The 15,593-nt window shown below is 57.4% G+C and overlaps 3 protein-coding genes across 3 annotated transcripts; 2 read left to right on the top strand and 1 right to left on the bottom strand.

Moving 5' to 3' along the window:
• Nucleotides 1–664: 664 nt before the first annotated feature.
• On the top strand, nt 665–2,439 carry CDEST_06836 (Putative Rhomboid-like superfamily protein). The gene is made up of 2 exons (XM_062922995.1): nt 665–1,149; nt 1,210–2,439. The coding sequence occupies exons 1-2, from the start codon at nt 773–775 to the stop codon at nt 1,931–1,933; spliced, it is 1,101 nt and encodes a 366-aa protein (XP_062779046.1). The 5' UTR covers nt 665–772; the 3' UTR covers nt 1,934–2,439.
• Nucleotides 2,440–5,248: 2,809 nt separating this feature from the next.
• On the bottom strand, nt 5,249–5,894 carry CDEST_06837 (uncharacterized protein; the record flags this gene model as incomplete). Its single annotated transcript, XM_062922996.1, has 2 exons — nt 5,249–5,782; nt 5,883–5,894. The coding sequence occupies 2 exons, from the start codon at nt 5,892–5,894 to the stop codon at nt 5,249–5,251; spliced, it is 546 nt and encodes a 181-aa protein (XP_062779047.1).
• Nucleotides 5,895–11,085: 5,191 nt separating this feature from the next.
• On the top strand, nt 11,086–14,872 carry CDEST_06838 (Putative tetratricopeptide-like helical domain superfamily). The gene is made up of 6 exons (XM_062922997.1): nt 11,086–11,722; nt 11,776–11,979; nt 12,046–12,128; nt 12,183–12,455; nt 12,512–12,913; nt 12,971–14,872. Exons 1-6 carry the CDS (start codon nt 11,569–11,571, stop codon nt 14,579–14,581), a joined length of 2,727 nt encoding a protein of 908 aa, XP_062779048.1. The 5' UTR covers nt 11,086–11,568; the 3' UTR covers nt 14,582–14,872.
• The last annotated feature ends 721 nt before the right edge of the window (nt 14,873–15,593 follow it).

Consider the following 15,593-nt stretch of genomic DNA (forward strand, 5'->3'; position numbering starts at 1 on the left):
AAGGGCGGGCGGCTTCTGGCTATAGTTGGCACGGCCGGGCTGGGCTGGCGTTCAACCGAACCAAGAGTGTACCTTTAGGAGCTCTGCAGGGATGGAACCACGAGATCTCCCTCCCCCGTTTCGACCACATCGAAGACTTGTTGGATCCACCAGTGGAACACCTTCCACGCCCCCCTCCCACTCCGTTCATCGTCCTCGCCCTGCAGATGGGAAAACTCTGGGGCCTGTTCGTGCTGCTTGTGCGTCGCCACTGCCCATCCTCGTGCGCTGCTGCTGTCCGATTCTGAATCAACCGAAAGTCGGACGGCCAAAAAGAGTACAATTTCTGGAGGCTTCCGTTCACTGTGAACGTTTGACATGCAGAAAGGTGCGTCTTCGAGGCACGAGGGAGACTGGGGGGAACGTGGCTCAAACATTGATACGTACCTTAGCTGGTGGGAAATCAAGCTGCCGGCGTCAATTTTGCCCGGGTCCATATAACGGATTGCGGGACCCAATCACTTCCCATCTGCGCTGGCCTTTGCGCCAAGCTTTATTGCTCCTGGCCCAGGCGGCACTAGCCTCTCTGTCACGATCGGTGCGACTATGATCCGTCACCTTAAGACCCACTGAAACGACCCCTGGGGCGCCTTACCGCTCACGTCCAAGTGTCCCTTGGATGAGGCTCGACGGACCAGATATCTGAAGGGCAAAAAAAGCGAGCTTGTCCTGTCACGATCCCACCCTAAATGACCTGTTAACGTCCACCGTCCCGACTGGAAGCTGTCCCAAAATGCCGCCTCGAATCAATATCCCGCCGGTCACCCGGGGCCTGCTAGCCGCGCTCGTTGTGCAGTCGTTTCTGAGCGCTGCGATCCGCTATCGACAATGGAGCGCGACGTCTGAGATCGTGATACCGTATCTGACACTCATCCCTCAGCTCTCCCTTATTTACCCGTGGACCTTCTTGACCTCAACTCTTGTTGAGAACAACATATTCACGCTCGCGATTGCCTGCGTCACGATCTACCAGGGAGGTCGCTACCTGGAGAGAGCTTGGTCTTCGGCGGAACTGGCTAAATTCGTCGCCATCACGGCTCTGGTCCCGAACACCTTGACCTTTGCGCTCATGATCATCTTCTTCTCCCTGACAAGGAATGAGCGCTGGACGTAAGTTGGAGGTGTCTACTGCTCAGGTCGTGGAGAAACTAACCAAGCTTCAACAAACAGACTGACTGTCATCGGCGGCACGATCCCGATGCAGATCTCCTTCCTCGTCGCATTCAGCCAGCTCGTCCCGGCGCATACCGTCACTCTGTTCCGCGGCATTCTGTCCCTTCGAGTTCCGAGATTTCCTCTGCTATACCTCGGCATCGTCTTCGTCCTGTCTCTCACGCCGCTCCTGACGACCGCCTCATTTTCCCTTGCTCTGAGCGGCTTCCTTACGAGTTGGACCTACCTCCGCTTCTATAAGACTGTCTTCCCCGATCTCGACTCCTCTCAGCCGACTGCCCTCCGAGGAGATGCCAGCGAGACGTTTGCGTTTGCCGAGTTCTTCCCTGCGCCGGTGAAGCCGTTCGTGGCCACCGTTGCGGCCCAGATCTTTGAGGTGCTGGTCGCGATGCGGATATGCACCCCCTTCTCAGACAACGGCTCGACGGGGCGGGGCAACCACTACATCCAGAGAAGTGCCCCCGGCGGTGCGAGGGCCGAGGCGGAGCGCAGAAGAGCGCTGGCACTCAAGACGCTGGACCAGAGACTACACGCCGCCACAGCCGGCAGCGCGGCAGCCCAGTCCTCGTCGCAACCGCCGGCACAACAGCCTACCGGCCCAACGGTACACACGCAGCCGCAGCCCAATACGCAGACGGCCATGACCACCGAGCCGACGGCCATGCTGGGAGAGACCAACTACCACCCCGAGCAGGACTCGAGCGAGAAGTCCGCGTCGTGATGAGGGGAGTCACATTTCGACCAGAGAGATCGGTTCTTCTTTATTCCGGTTTATGGGCCGGACGAGTGATTGGACAAGCAGTGGCGGTGGACGACAAATGGAAACGACCGAAGATGTACTCTTTATGTGTTGAATTAAGGGGACCTTTTTTTTCTAATGCCGGGTTTTAGTTTTGTCTGCCATCGGCGTCTACAGACGGATACCTTGATTGCGCGAGAGGGACAGTTTGTGTAGGGGTACGAGCGGCGACGCGGGAAAATGCGGTGTATTACGATTCACCTAAAGGGCGGGAATTCGAAATGATACATGTCTAGAATAATAGTGTTCCTTTGTCTCCCTTGTCAGGCGCCGGGTCATCAACGTCCGCGCACTTCATTAATCGGCTTACCACGTATCTGCATCATGTTACGCCTACTGGTTATGTCGGACGATTACTCCACTGACACCCCAAAGGAAGAAAACTATCAAACAAAGAGGCTCGATCCGCTGGGTTCCGAGTCTGCGGTGCCGAAAAAGAGTGAAAAGGGAGAAGGATGACCTTTAGCGGCTCTCGGACTATTGGGACGCTCGTTCCCGGCCTCTCCCGTCTCTTCCATTCCCCCTCTCTTTCCTTTCGCGGTACTAGCTGCCCGTTGTCCTCCAGTAGCCTCCTGTCCGTCGCCGGGTCCTTTCTTATTTTGTCCACAACTGACACACGCGATCGCCGGTCCGTGGGGCGACAGATGCCGGTGTGGTCGGAGCTCTAAGCCCCCCCCTTTCCGTCCCTCCACTCTGGCAGATCTAAGCAAAGGGCGAACGACCGATTTGTATGTCGGGTCTGGTGAAGGTTGCTTCTGGCCGACCCCTACTAGTCGAGGACCACGTTGGTTTCAAGCGCTGTGGTTGAGCAACGACTGCCAGCACCTTTGACAGTCTGTCGCTTCCCTGCGTCGGCCTCAATATACATCGACCTCACGTCACTTTGTTCTGATTGGTCTTTGAAGTAGGGGGGCCTGGGAACCAGCCTCAGTGGGCCTAGAGCCTTGAAGTATCGATGCAGTTATTCTGTAGACATTCAACCAAGATAGCAATGGCGTCCATCAAATCTGTTTAAATCACTGGCGGCTGTCTCTAAGCTTTTCCGGCCTGTGCCCAGCGAGCCCGGTAGCCAGATTTGCGGGGAGAAACGTCAAGAAGGATGTTCCCCCCCCCCCTTTTTTTTTTTTTTTTTATAATGATATGTTCAATTATTCTCCTACTGCTTCCATTTCGTCTGTTCGTTTGTCCGTTCGCCTCGAAAAGGGTCCCTGTCCCACGTTCTCTAGTGCGCGCACCCCCTCACACCCCCGATTCCGACATCCGGAACGTAGGTTTTCCCCAAGATTGAGGTTGCAAGTCACGTCACGAGACGTACCTTAACGCTCGGACTGACCTGGAGTGTACTGAGGCCAGGGAAACGGCCGTTTCGTTCCAGCGAGGGACGCGGTCTTGGGTCCTCGAAGAATGCAACAATCTCAGGATGTCATTTCCTCTTTTATATGAGAAAACTTTCTCTCTCTCTCTCTCTCTCTCTCTCTCTCCCCTCAACCGTTCAGCCTTGGTGGAATTTAGAGTTGCGGGACATGGGAGCCTGGGAACGTTTGAGCTGTGTCGATCTCTCGTGACCCAAGCGCACGTCGGAGGAACTCAGAGAGAGCGGAAGGAAAGAAACCATTATTTTGTCACCAACATGCAATGGGCTACCGCAGACATGTCAGCGTGACGTGTGTTGTGTAGCCCAAGAGCGGGCAGTGGGACGGCCTTGGCTGTGTGGCGGGTGTTCAAGATGGTTTGGATGTGTTTGGATCAAAAGGGGCAAGTTTCCGGAACGAGTTTGCAAAACGAGACGAATGCGACGAAAGAGTGCAAGGAAGGCAACCTACGCAAACTGTGTAAAGGCGCGCATCATCGACTGATCGAGTGTCATGTTTCGAACGCGGACGCTTATCGAGCCGGTGAGAAACTCATCCCTTTTTTGCCAAACGTCCGTCCTTTCCCCTCGTCTCCCCTTCGGATATGTCTCATCCCACCCCAAATTTTTGTGGTGATGGGCCGCTCTTACCGTGAAGCTTCATCGAAGAAACGGGGAGCAAGGCGAGCAGGCTTCACGTATGCCCATACCCGTGCTCTAGTAATCCATATCGTTATGCGAATCCTTGGATGATCAATGCCTTGCAAGAGTCATCGGGATGGCTGTCAAAACATGGATGAGAGACGGCGATCCGCAGCGTCCGGTGGAAATGTCAGAAACTCTCCGAACATGACACATGAACCCGGGGGGAGGGGGCAGCTCGCCTCTGCATGACACAGCCGTGGGCAGAGGGCGTGATTGGGATTCCCTGGTCGTCTGGTCTTTCCCTCCCCTTCCTTTTTTTCTCTCGGTTTTACTATTCTATGATTCCTTCAATCCCAATATCTTACGTCTCTTCTCTGTCATGAAGCAAACCGAAAAGGTGTCTTCAGTCAATGCGGCCCAAGGTGGCGCATGCGTTCACTCAAGTCTCAACACATCGACTTGCGTACGCCCGGTGGTTTGGGCGCCGAATCACTGCCGCCTCTTGGCGTCGACTAGATCGAACACAAAGTCCCGAGGGAGAGCATGTCCACCAGAGGAGAGAATGACCAATATCTTGGCATGATGATCTGCCAAAAGCTCACATCTCGAGTACTTGCGGTACAAACCGGCGTCAACTACTTCGACGTTCTCAGTGCGCTCTCGTTGAACAGATAGATCATTCGGAAAGGATCAGACGCGTCAAATCGCCTAGACTTTGAGTGCCTGGAATCTTGGGCCAATGTGAACATGCCAATCACAAAGACAGCTTCCGCCGATCTAAGGGTACGTACTGGTGCCTGTGGCGTGCCTTGGGTGAGGGTGGAGAAAGGCCTGCTCTTCGTCTTTGCCCGAGAGGGAAAGGATAATGAAGAAATTAAAAATTAGGAAAAAAAAGGTTTCTGCCGATGTAGCGTTGGCCGGTCGGGCCAATCACTGCGAAAACGTGCTCCAGCTGGGGTTGAAAGTTTCGAGGCGGGGAGGGGACAGCGAGGTGAGTGTGGGCGCTCCACCTACAGCACGCCTTGTTCAGCAGGTGCTCTCGCAGTGGTTGGCAGTCTGGTGCGCTGATTTGGCGATGATGTCGTGAATGAAGTGAACGAGAAATTGAGCCATAGCCGCTGAGCATACCCATCCGGAGAGCCCTGAAAGGGAGAGGGGGGCTGAACCAAACGGGGAGACATCGGCCACGTCTTGGGACCTGGCTCGGCTCGGCTTGGCTTTTGGTTCCCGGTTGCTTCTGTTCATGGAGCTCTTGGCTTTGGATGAGTCGGCTTCCCCGTGGCGCGTGCAGCCCTGGGCGTCTGTGGCTCGTGTGGTTGCCGAGGAGCTGGAGGTGTGGCATCCCGTTCGGAGCGCTCTGTCTGGGCCGCCGGCTGGCTTGGGCTGGCTGCATCATCTGTCTCACCTTTTAATTGATTCCCATGTTCCACAATTCTCGCAGGAATGTGCGCCCGCGCCGCTGTGGCATGTCCCCCCCCCCCCCCCCCCCGATTGAAGTCGTCGGCAAGCATAAACACAAGCATACAGGCAGAAGCCGCCCAAGCAGCAGCCTGCAGTGCTGAGGCTGCGGCGGGGTTGTTGGCTGCAGCTGGCAAACCGCCCTGCATCGGGGACTCTTGCGTCTTCTCGCATCCCTTTGGCCAGACTCCAACGCCAAGACTCGGGCATCGTGGCAGCGGTGTCGTACCATGAATTGATGCGGCGGTGGTGGATGGGGGACGCGAGATGTCCGCGCTTTGCGCCGAGCGATTCGATCTGCACACATCCTTGCGGCACTTTCTTTTCGTCCGCGAATTGGCTCTCGAGACTCAAGAGACAAGAGATGAGGCAGTCTTGGGTTGGGGCCACGGAGGAAGTGTGGCCGTTGCGACAAACGCGTAGGTTCATACGGTATCGTGACTGGAAGGACCAGTCCAATGTGTTGCGTAGTCAACGCGCGAAATGGGACGGTTTGCGACGGAGAACGCCCATGGCGGTCGGGGATAGGCCCGTCATGTTGGAGACAAGCTCACGTGTAGTGGTTGCCGACAGGACCGAGTCCCAGTCCTCCTGTGGAGTTGGAGTTTTTAGTCGCCGCCGTTTACCTTCACCGCATGATGGGGCCCGAGGAGCGTTACGACTTACGTACATGACTGGGGAGAGGGGGGGAGGGATATCATCGCTAGAGTGCGGCACTAGCCATTTGCTTGGGCTGGGTAGAATTAGGATGCGGACCACGCCCGTTGTCTGCTGTCGGCGCCCAGGAGAAAAAGAAAAAGGGGGACGATAGTTAGCATAAATTCGCTGGTGGTTCCTAGCGAATTGGGTGCGGACTTGTGCGTGACATTTGTTGCTCTCGGTCGCGAGGCACCATCGCAGGCAGTGTCCCGTGGGTAATCAACTTTTTCAGCCTCCTGTGGAAAGTCATTTTCATCGTCCCTGCTAGCAGCGGTGGCGGTAGGCGTTATGACAATCGAAGGCAAAGAAGGGCCGCTGGTGATGTTAGTCCTCTGTCGCCGTGAGCCTTTTCGAGTGTCCCTATCCTTTGGATTGAATGCTCGGTCTCGTCTTGGCCCGAATGTCGGCAAGCAGCGCGAGGCAGAGGAAAGAGTCGGTGCCTGCAGACTCGGTACGTACCGCTTAACGTTTCCCTTTGTTCGTTTCCCGGTTCAGCCCAGACCAGACCAGCAGCGAGAGAGAGAGAGAGAGAGGGCGAGGGGGCCAGGGTTATGAGCGACGGGCGGACGGTACGAAGACAGAAGCCAGAAAAGTCAGAAAATATCCGGACTGCCGGGGGCGCTGCCGCTTGTACCTGTTGGGAAGGGTAAGGGAAAGAAGGAGGACAGAAGAAACATGGGTGGACCCAACCGCTACATGCCGTGCCACTCGACCCCGAAAAGGCTCCCCCCGTCCCACAGACTTTCAGGGAGTGTGCGGCGTGCCACACACTACAGAAAACGCCAAGGAGTCAGATCAGTCTCCACGTCAGGTTCAACGACGGGTTGGGCGAAGCAGCGTGGAAGGGTGCGGAACCTTGGTGCCAGCCAGGCATGCATGTACGAAAACTGTACGGATAGGCAGGCAAGGTACGTACGGCCCAGCCGCGGGGAACGTGCCTTTTTCCTTTCTTCTCTTCCTATCCGCCCGCAGTCTTGTCAGTACAGAATTGTATCGTAAGGCCCGTGCCCCTTTGCTAACCTCCCTAGCCTCTTGGTACTATCCATCCATCTTGGTACCTTAGGTATCCGGATTGCCTCGCATTTGGTTTTTCACACGAAGCCATCGCTCTTATTCGCGCCCATCCAGTCCGAATACACCAGCCAACCTGGCCTCAATCCATCTTCATCGTCACACCCACCGTCCAGAGGTACCCGGTTTCTATGCTGTCGACTTGATTTTCCCGTAAAGCAAGCAAATGCCTACCTCTACCCACACGCATGCGTCGCCCATCACCCCCCCCCATCACTCATCATCCGTCACCCGCCATCGCCATCCATCTCCATCTTCGTTTTCCGTACACCGTCATGCGTCGCTCCCATAAGAGATACACATACACATACACATGCACGAGCACACACATTACGCCGTCCCTCGCGCTTGACGCCGCCGCCAGTCGGGTACCCATCGTACTGCCCCAAACGGCCTGCATATGCGAGAGATGGCTGCATCCGCCTTCACTACACTACCTCACACGCACATTTAGCGGTACCAGGGCGCGCACACAATCAATCTCAGGGCCAGGCGAAAGGCTGGGGGGGGGAGGCACGGCGGGCACCCCCCCCCCCCCCCCCCCCCCCGCTACACAGCGTACACCCCTCCACCTGTTGCATTCTTTTGTCCACCCCTCAACCCTCTCCAACAACGGGACGCCCCCTCCCTCTTCTCCTCTCCGAAGGCTCCTCATACCTCAGGTAAGCCTCCAGCGGCTGCGTCTCTAGCGTGGTGTACGTGTACGTACCCTGCCTACGAAATGTCCCCACTCACCCTCATCCAGCCATGATCACCTCCCCTCTAGCCTGGCGGCGATGGCGGCGGCGACCGGATCCCATCGAGCTATTCGCAGGTCTCCAGCAAAGCCCACCGATGTGCCCGCGTCATGTGTGTGTCCCGGGTTTTCTGCGTCTCTGGCCCACGCACGAGCGCCAGCGTGGAACACCCATCATCATGGCGGAGCAGCCCGCACCACACACATGAGGGAAGACGCCCACCAAACGTGCGCCAACACTGGTGCACCAGCCACAGCAGCTTCTGACGATAGCTTCGTGTCGAAGCCTTTCTTCGGATGGAGACAAACCCGCATTTCCCACCACACCCACAATCTGTCGTACCTTGTTGCGATACAGAGGCACTCGCATACAACAGATCGGGGTTTTGATCATATCATCATGGTGGTTTTTTTGGGTTTTTTTTTTTACCAAACGATCGTAAGCCAGGGGGATTCTGCGCCATATGTCTGGGAAAGTCGACAAACAATCCCATCCATCACAATCTACAGGCGCTGAAACCGAATATCTCAACCAGAGGCCGCGAATAAGTGAGACGGCAGAGGTGACGGGGGGTGGGGATGTCACCAAAGGCCCAGGTGAACAATGGTGGGAAGCTGGGAGAAGGTAATTAATGGCTGACTAGTGAGCATTTGCGGCACGGATGAAGTCACTTTTGGTGCTCTGGGTGCAGTGGTCGCGGCGATGACATGAACCAAACTCAAAGTTCGTCTTTTCTTGTATCGGTTTTGGCTTCTGGCATTTCTTCGACGGTGCGATCCACTCCCACCCCCTCGATCAGGATCTTGGGGGGAGCCGGCCATGCACGCTCAATCGCTCACCCATCTGCGGCGCCCTGGACACCGCCCTGCCCAGCCAGCTCGGGCGACCAGCCACACCATGTCATCTGCAGTAACAGGCTGCTGCTTAGGAGCGTACATAGTAAGGTAGCGGCCGTCGCGGCCGCTACCTTACCTCATCTCAGGGGGCCTTGGGCTTGGGAACGTCTTCCATGGGGGCTACCCTTTCGGTGAATAAACCCTCCCTGACCTGGCTGGACCTGAGGTAAACACTGCCAACTCCCGACACGTGGGGTTTGCCGTAATGCAGTTTAGCGGCGGCAACCCCTCAACGCAGCGTTTCCCATTTCCTGAGGGGAGGTAATTTAATCCCTTTTCTTTTCGACGACTTGTTATCCGTTTCTGTTATTATGTTTTGGCTCTCCCTCTCCGTTCTCTGACAGGTGTTTCGGCTGGTCTTTCGCGTGCCCATGAGATCCAATGTTCCCTCCCCTTGTGTGTGTAACCTTTGAGACGAGGTCACCCCGAGGCGGAGATGCCGGCCGCCTGCCAGATTCAGGTACAAGTTCCTCGGAGGCGGGCAGCGGACAGCGATCGGGCGGGCACTGGGCACTCCCACTCGGCAGGATAGTCGGTCGCCTCTCCTTTTCGGAGAAGGGCTTTGGGGCCCATGGGCTGGCCCGGAGCAGTCGCAACAAAGGCCGTTTTCTGACGGGGTCTCACGGAGATGTGTTGCAATCATTGGATTCTGCTGTCGACCAAGAGCCAGCCTGGTTTACGGTGGCGTTGCGACGCTCACCACACCATCTCTGGCCGACATCAAAAGGCTCTGTCGTTTCGACTTGACCTGAATATTCCGCCAGATTGTCCGGATAGCACTTTGCGGGACAGGCACCTGCGCCCAGGGCTCAATTGCGACACCCCCAGGACCCGTACCCTCGGTGTTCTTCGGCCGCAGCGGCCGGGAGGCACGCAGGACGGCGGAACGATGCGATGCGACACAGCTGTCTCTTGTTTCATAGTTGTCTGCGGATGACATGTCTAACCAAGTCATTGATGATGTTCCCTACCCGCAGACCACCCTTATATGCCACGCTTGAGGAAGCTGGCTACATCGACGGCTTGCTGTTCACACGTCGTACGCTCCCTGACTCTCCTCCCTGACCCAAAACGCCCTCTCTCGGCTGCCACAGCATGCGTCACCGCCGAATCGCATCGTGGCCTTCGGCCTGCACAAACTGCAGGAGAAAGGTGGCGACAGCCTCATACTTGCTAAGCTAGGTCTACAGCTGCATCACGTTACGCTGCAGCATGCGCTGCATACCCTCACATGCGTCTTCTCATGACCGACAGTGCCATTCGAGGGGCAGGTCGAGCTTACCGTCGTCAACCTCGCCGGAATAACGGGTGACCAAGAAGCCTCAGACTACGCCGCAATGGAACCAATCACTCGATATCCGACATCCGACATCGATCATACTTGAAAATACCATAAGCATTAGTTCACCGCGCAACTACTCAACAATCTCCATCAATACAACCATAGTTCGTAGTATGCAGCTACAGGCACAAGAGAGTTGACTGGCCAGGGGGTTCAATGGGGATGACAAACGTAGCAAACGCGCCGAGCTGTCGACTCGTGCCCTGCAGGAGACATGGAAAGGGGAGGAGGGGCCGGGTCTGCAAAGACGTGTTTCGCTAGACTCCCAGAGGAATCATCCGCGCCCACATCGTTACCACAGATTTCCGCAGTGAGGTCGACGTCTCCATAAGCCAAGGGACGTTTACCCACCTCTCAGTTCCCCATTCCGGACCAGCAGGAGCCAAGCGACCAGGGGGTAGGTACCAAAGCCCTCCTCCGAAGGGAAGGGAGGAAGGAGCGGCGACCGACTGTTGCGCTGTGTGGGAGTGCCCGCCGCCCGCCTCCATGAAATCTGTACCTGGACCTGGCAGCGGGCATGGGGCGTCGGTCGTGGGTGAGAGGGCGTGGGCCGTGGGCGTCAGAAGCGTGAGAAGCGTGGGCGTGGGCATGGGTATCGGCTCCAGTCAGAGGTGCGCTAGCCAAGGTGCTACTGAGATGAGATGAGTGTGAAGATACGTACCTGCGCCTCCGCCCATGCCCCACATCGACCACCCCCGGCATCGACTTAAATAAAAAGCAGCGGGCAGGGGGGTTAGGCCGGTGTCGTTTCGCTTGGGAAAAGGCGGGCCCCATGCCGTGGACTTATTGATGGGTAAGGGGAGTTGGACAGAGATGATGGAACCTGACTTGGGAACTCTCGCAGCCTCCCAACTTCTCCTTCTTCGCCTTTTTCCCCCATCTCCGACTCTGCTCTGAGCTATAACGGGGGGCGCTTCAATCGATCGCCGTCGGGTCTCATATCCCTCTCTTTCCAAACATCATCATTGTGCTGCCTCGGGGCCTGCCCGCCCTTTCGGATCGGCTCATCGTCACGATTTTTGTTGTTTGGTTTGCCTTGTAATTTCCTGGGCGTGTCGTCGCCTCCGACCCTTTGTCGCCCAGCCTCCTCCCGTTGACGGGTTGCACGTCGAACCTCAATTCGTTCGAGCCGTCGCAACAACGTCCATCACCTTTCGAACGACATCTCAATAGAACAAGACCGGGTCGACCCACGTCGGTGTCTTTAGTCTTTGTCGGATTTTTATTGTCTCGTTCTCCGTAATCAGGACCTGGTCGCAGTTCCCACCGCCGCCCTTTGCGCGATCATCGTCGAACAACCATCGACGTAGACCCGCAACAGACGGCGCGCGCCGAGTACTCATCCATCCCAAAACACAATGGCCAACCATCACCCGTCGCCGACCATGGCCATGCAGGGACAACAGCATGGCCCTCCTGGCCCTCCTCCGCCGCCGGGGATGCAGCAAGGCCAGAACTATGCGCCTTCGCGCCAGATCCTCCTGATGAACGAGGCCGTCTGGATGCAGATCGGTAAGCATACCGTGACAAACCGCGCGCGTGCACGACTCTAACAACCGATACAGGTAGCTTCGCCGAGCTTCTCGGCAACCTCGAGGAGGCCATGAAGGCCTACGACCGGGCCCTGCAGGCGAACCCGCAGTCCGTGGCGGCAATGAATGCCATCAGCTTGATCTTGCGCACCCGCGAAGAGTTCCACAAGGCCGTCGACTACCTGCAGGCGATTCTCAAGATCGACAACACCAATGGCGAGGCTTGGGGCAGCTTGGGTACGTGTCGCATGCATCACGCTCTCGAACGCGCCCCGACGAATGCGACTTGCTAACTACTCTCAGGCCACTGCTATCTCATGATGGACGACCTGCAGCAGGCCTACGCCGCCTACCAGTCTGCCTTGGTCAACTTGCGGAGCCCAAGGGTTAGTAGCGCTGCCTCCGGCTCTGTGGGTTTCTCAAACACTAACACGGCACAGGAGCCCAAGCTGTGGTACGGCATAGGCATCCTTTATGACAGATACGGCTCTCTGGAGCACGCCGAAGAGGCCTTCTCGCAGGTGATGCAGATGCAGCCCGACTTTGAAAAGGCCAACGAAATTTACTTCCGTCTCGGCATCATATACAAGCAACAGCAAAAGTACGGCCAAAGTCTCGAGTGCTTCAAGTACATTGTCAACTCCCCGCCTCCTCCCCTGACGGAAGAGGACATTTGGTTCCAGATCGGCCATGTCCACGAACAGCAGAAGGACGTAAGTATTCAATTCTGGTTCTCGACAAACGTCCCCATTGCTAATCTAGGACACAGTACGACAGCGCCAAGGCTGCCTACCAAAGAGTTCTCGAACGCGACCCGAGCCACGCAAAGGTCTTGCAGCAGCTCGGCTGGCTTCACCACCAACAAAGCAGTAGCTTCCAAAGCCAGGAGCGGGCTATTGAGTTTTTGGAGAAGTCGGTGGCCGCCGACCAAGGCGACGCCCAAAGCTGGTACCTGCTTGGTCGCTGCTACATGTCCCAGCAGAAGTACCCCAAGGCCTACGAGGCGTACCAGCAGGCCGTCTATCGCGATGGGAGAAACCCGACGTTCTGGTGCTCCATTGGCGTGCTATACTACCAGATCAACCAGTACCGCGATGCTCTCGACGCTTATTCCCGTGCCATTCGGCTCAACCCCTTCATCTCCGAAGTCTGGTATGACCTGGGCACGCTGGTAAGTTTGCACCTCTTCAGACTGCCGTGAACAACACCGTTGCTAACCCACGCTTAGTACGAGTCTTGCAACAACCAAATCAGCGACGCGCTTGACGCTTACCAGCGAGCCGCGGAGCTTGACCCGCAGAACCCTCACATCAAAGCGCGTCTGCAGCTGCTGAGGAACGGCGGCGCCAACGGAGGGCAACCCCCCAGCGCTCCTCAGCCTGCCGATGTTCACCCTCAAGCATATCAAGTTGGTCCCCCGGCACCCCAGTGGGGAAGCTCTGCTCCGCAGTCCCAGCAGCAGGGCGGACAGCAGCCACCGCCACCACCCGGTCCCGGCGGTCCTGGCAGCAACGGCTGGGGTAGACTCGCGGACATCAACCCCCCTCCGCAGCCCCCCAACCCTTACGAGCAGCGCGGTGAGCCATTCCGCGGGCCTGCTCCTCCTATGCCGCGCCAGCCTAGCCCCAGGCAGGAGCAACAGCAGCAGCAGCAGCAACAACAACAACAGCAGCAGCAGCAGCAGCAACAACAGCAGCAGCAGCAACAGCAGCATGGTGGCCGGCCGCCCTACCCGGAGTCGATCCGTCGGATGCCCAGCCCGCCGTCGCATTACTCCGGGCAGCCGCAGCCTCCTCAGCAACCTCAGGGTGCTCCCACCTCGGCGCCGCGCACCATAAACCCCAACTACTCTCAGCAGTCTTCTGCTCAAATGCCGCCGATGAATGCGGGGCCCAACGGCCCTCCCAGCCAGCCGCCGCAGTTCCGCGGCACCAACAGCCCTCGACCTGGCGAAAGGCCCATGCATGACAACCGCATGCCCTCTCCCAAGTCGGCATACCCCCAACATCCGCCGCCGCCGCCGCCGCCGCCGTACAGTCATCACCCTGACGGCCCCACCCCCGGCCCCATGGAGGCTGGTGCCCCGCCACCGCCCCCTCCCGGCGCGATTGCCGCAGACCCTGCAGCGCAGCGCAACGAACATGACCGTCCCGCCTCCGTGGGCCCGAAGCGCATGCGCGAGTGGGAGGAGGAGTCGTCTCACAAGCGTCCGGCCAACGACGAGAACCGGGCTCGACTGGATGACGTCCGCCCTCGGCGGCCGTCGACCCCCCCGGGTCCTCGGGACCAGTACCGCCGCAACTCGTCTGAGGCCCGCCGCTTCGAGGACCAGCGCCGTGCCGAAGATCAGCGTCGCGCGGAGGACCAGAGGAGGGCGGACGACATGCGCAGAGGCGAGGACCAGCGCCATGCCAACGACGGGTACCACCCCTCGGAGGCGGCGCACCACCCGCCCAGCCACCCAATGCCCTCCAACCACCTCCCGCCGATGCAATCGGCCGCTGCGCCAATGCAGAGTCTTCTCCACGACGGCGCGCAGAACGGTCCCGGGCCAGCCCCCGGGCCGGCCCCTGGCGTCAAGGAGTACCCTGCCGAGGAACGGCCCCCGATCGAGCATACCCCAGCCCCCCGGCCTCCTCAGTCGAACGAGCCGGAACGCGCGGCACGGAAGATGGATGTTGATGAAGACTACGATGACAGCGGAGAGGATGAAAAGAAGGGCGCCGTCGCCACGGCCAACGGCTCCGGCCCCGCCGCGGCATCGGGGGAGACCAAGACGCCGACGAGCGCAAGCATCAATGGGTTGATGGGGCCGACCCCCAAGGTTGAGTCGGCTTGACGAAGCAGTGGCACTCGGATGTGTGGTTTTCTTTGTATGCGTATCCCGTGTTCTCCTTTCGTGTATACCATTTCGTTCTCCAAACTCGTCCCGTCTCAAGAACTCTTTCGTTGGACATGTGTGTCAGGCAGATTAGGTAGCTTATGAAGAAAAGGCCAGTGTGGCGCTTTGTGCTGAGGGTGGCTAGATTTCGAAATTTGATCAACTACTGGAAGGCTGTGTTTTGTGACAGATGCGTGCTTTAACGCTGCCAGAGGCCCATGGCCGCAACGAGGTGCTCTTCTCGCCAATGGGTTCAACGAAATATCTGAGTCTTTAGATATTCGTCGAGTGACTGCAAACGCTGAAGGGATTGAGGATGAAGTCCCTCCAGCGAAATTCCCCTCCCCTTGGGAAGACAGCACAGCGGCAAAAATCTACAGGGATTATCGACTGTGCTTGGACTCTCACGGCTGGAAGAGACCTCCCACACAAGAGGTTTTTGGCAGAACTCTTACTTCAAGTCTGGTGCGTAGCGCCTTTTAGTCTAACTTCACCTCTATACAAGTCGTCTGCTGCAAATCATCAGGTTGTTAAAATTACTATCGTTCTTTGGTTCTCCTATAGGCCGCCTTGCAATTGAACCCCCCCCCCGTCCGGAGAGTCTGTCTAGCGGCTCGTAAACATCGGCAATTGGTGAAGCCGACGGACGATGGACGAGAGCGACGTCTGAACTTGTATCGTCAGGATGTCTGCGATAGAGCATCCACGAATCTAGCATCATCTCAGGTTGATGGAATTCAGAGACGTCGTCGCAGCGGTATTGGCTTTTGTGAAGGTGTCTAAGAACTGCTTGCCTGGTCCGTTTCATCCATTCATCACCCTCTCACCTGTGATGCCTGCACTTGTCTCATTGACTTCACTCATTCACTGCCCAGATACACAGGCACCCTCGGCAGATACTTGCCGTGTTCACCGTAACGGAAGCTTTAAAAGTCTTCCCTCCTCCATGTTCTATTCTCCCTCTTTTCCT

This window comes from Colletotrichum destructivum, chromosome 4 (genome assembly GCF_034447905.1).
Source record: "Colletotrichum destructivum chromosome 4, complete sequence".
Classification (NCBI taxonomy): domain Eukaryota; kingdom Fungi; phylum Ascomycota; class Sordariomycetes; order Glomerellales; family Glomerellaceae; genus Colletotrichum; species Colletotrichum destructivum.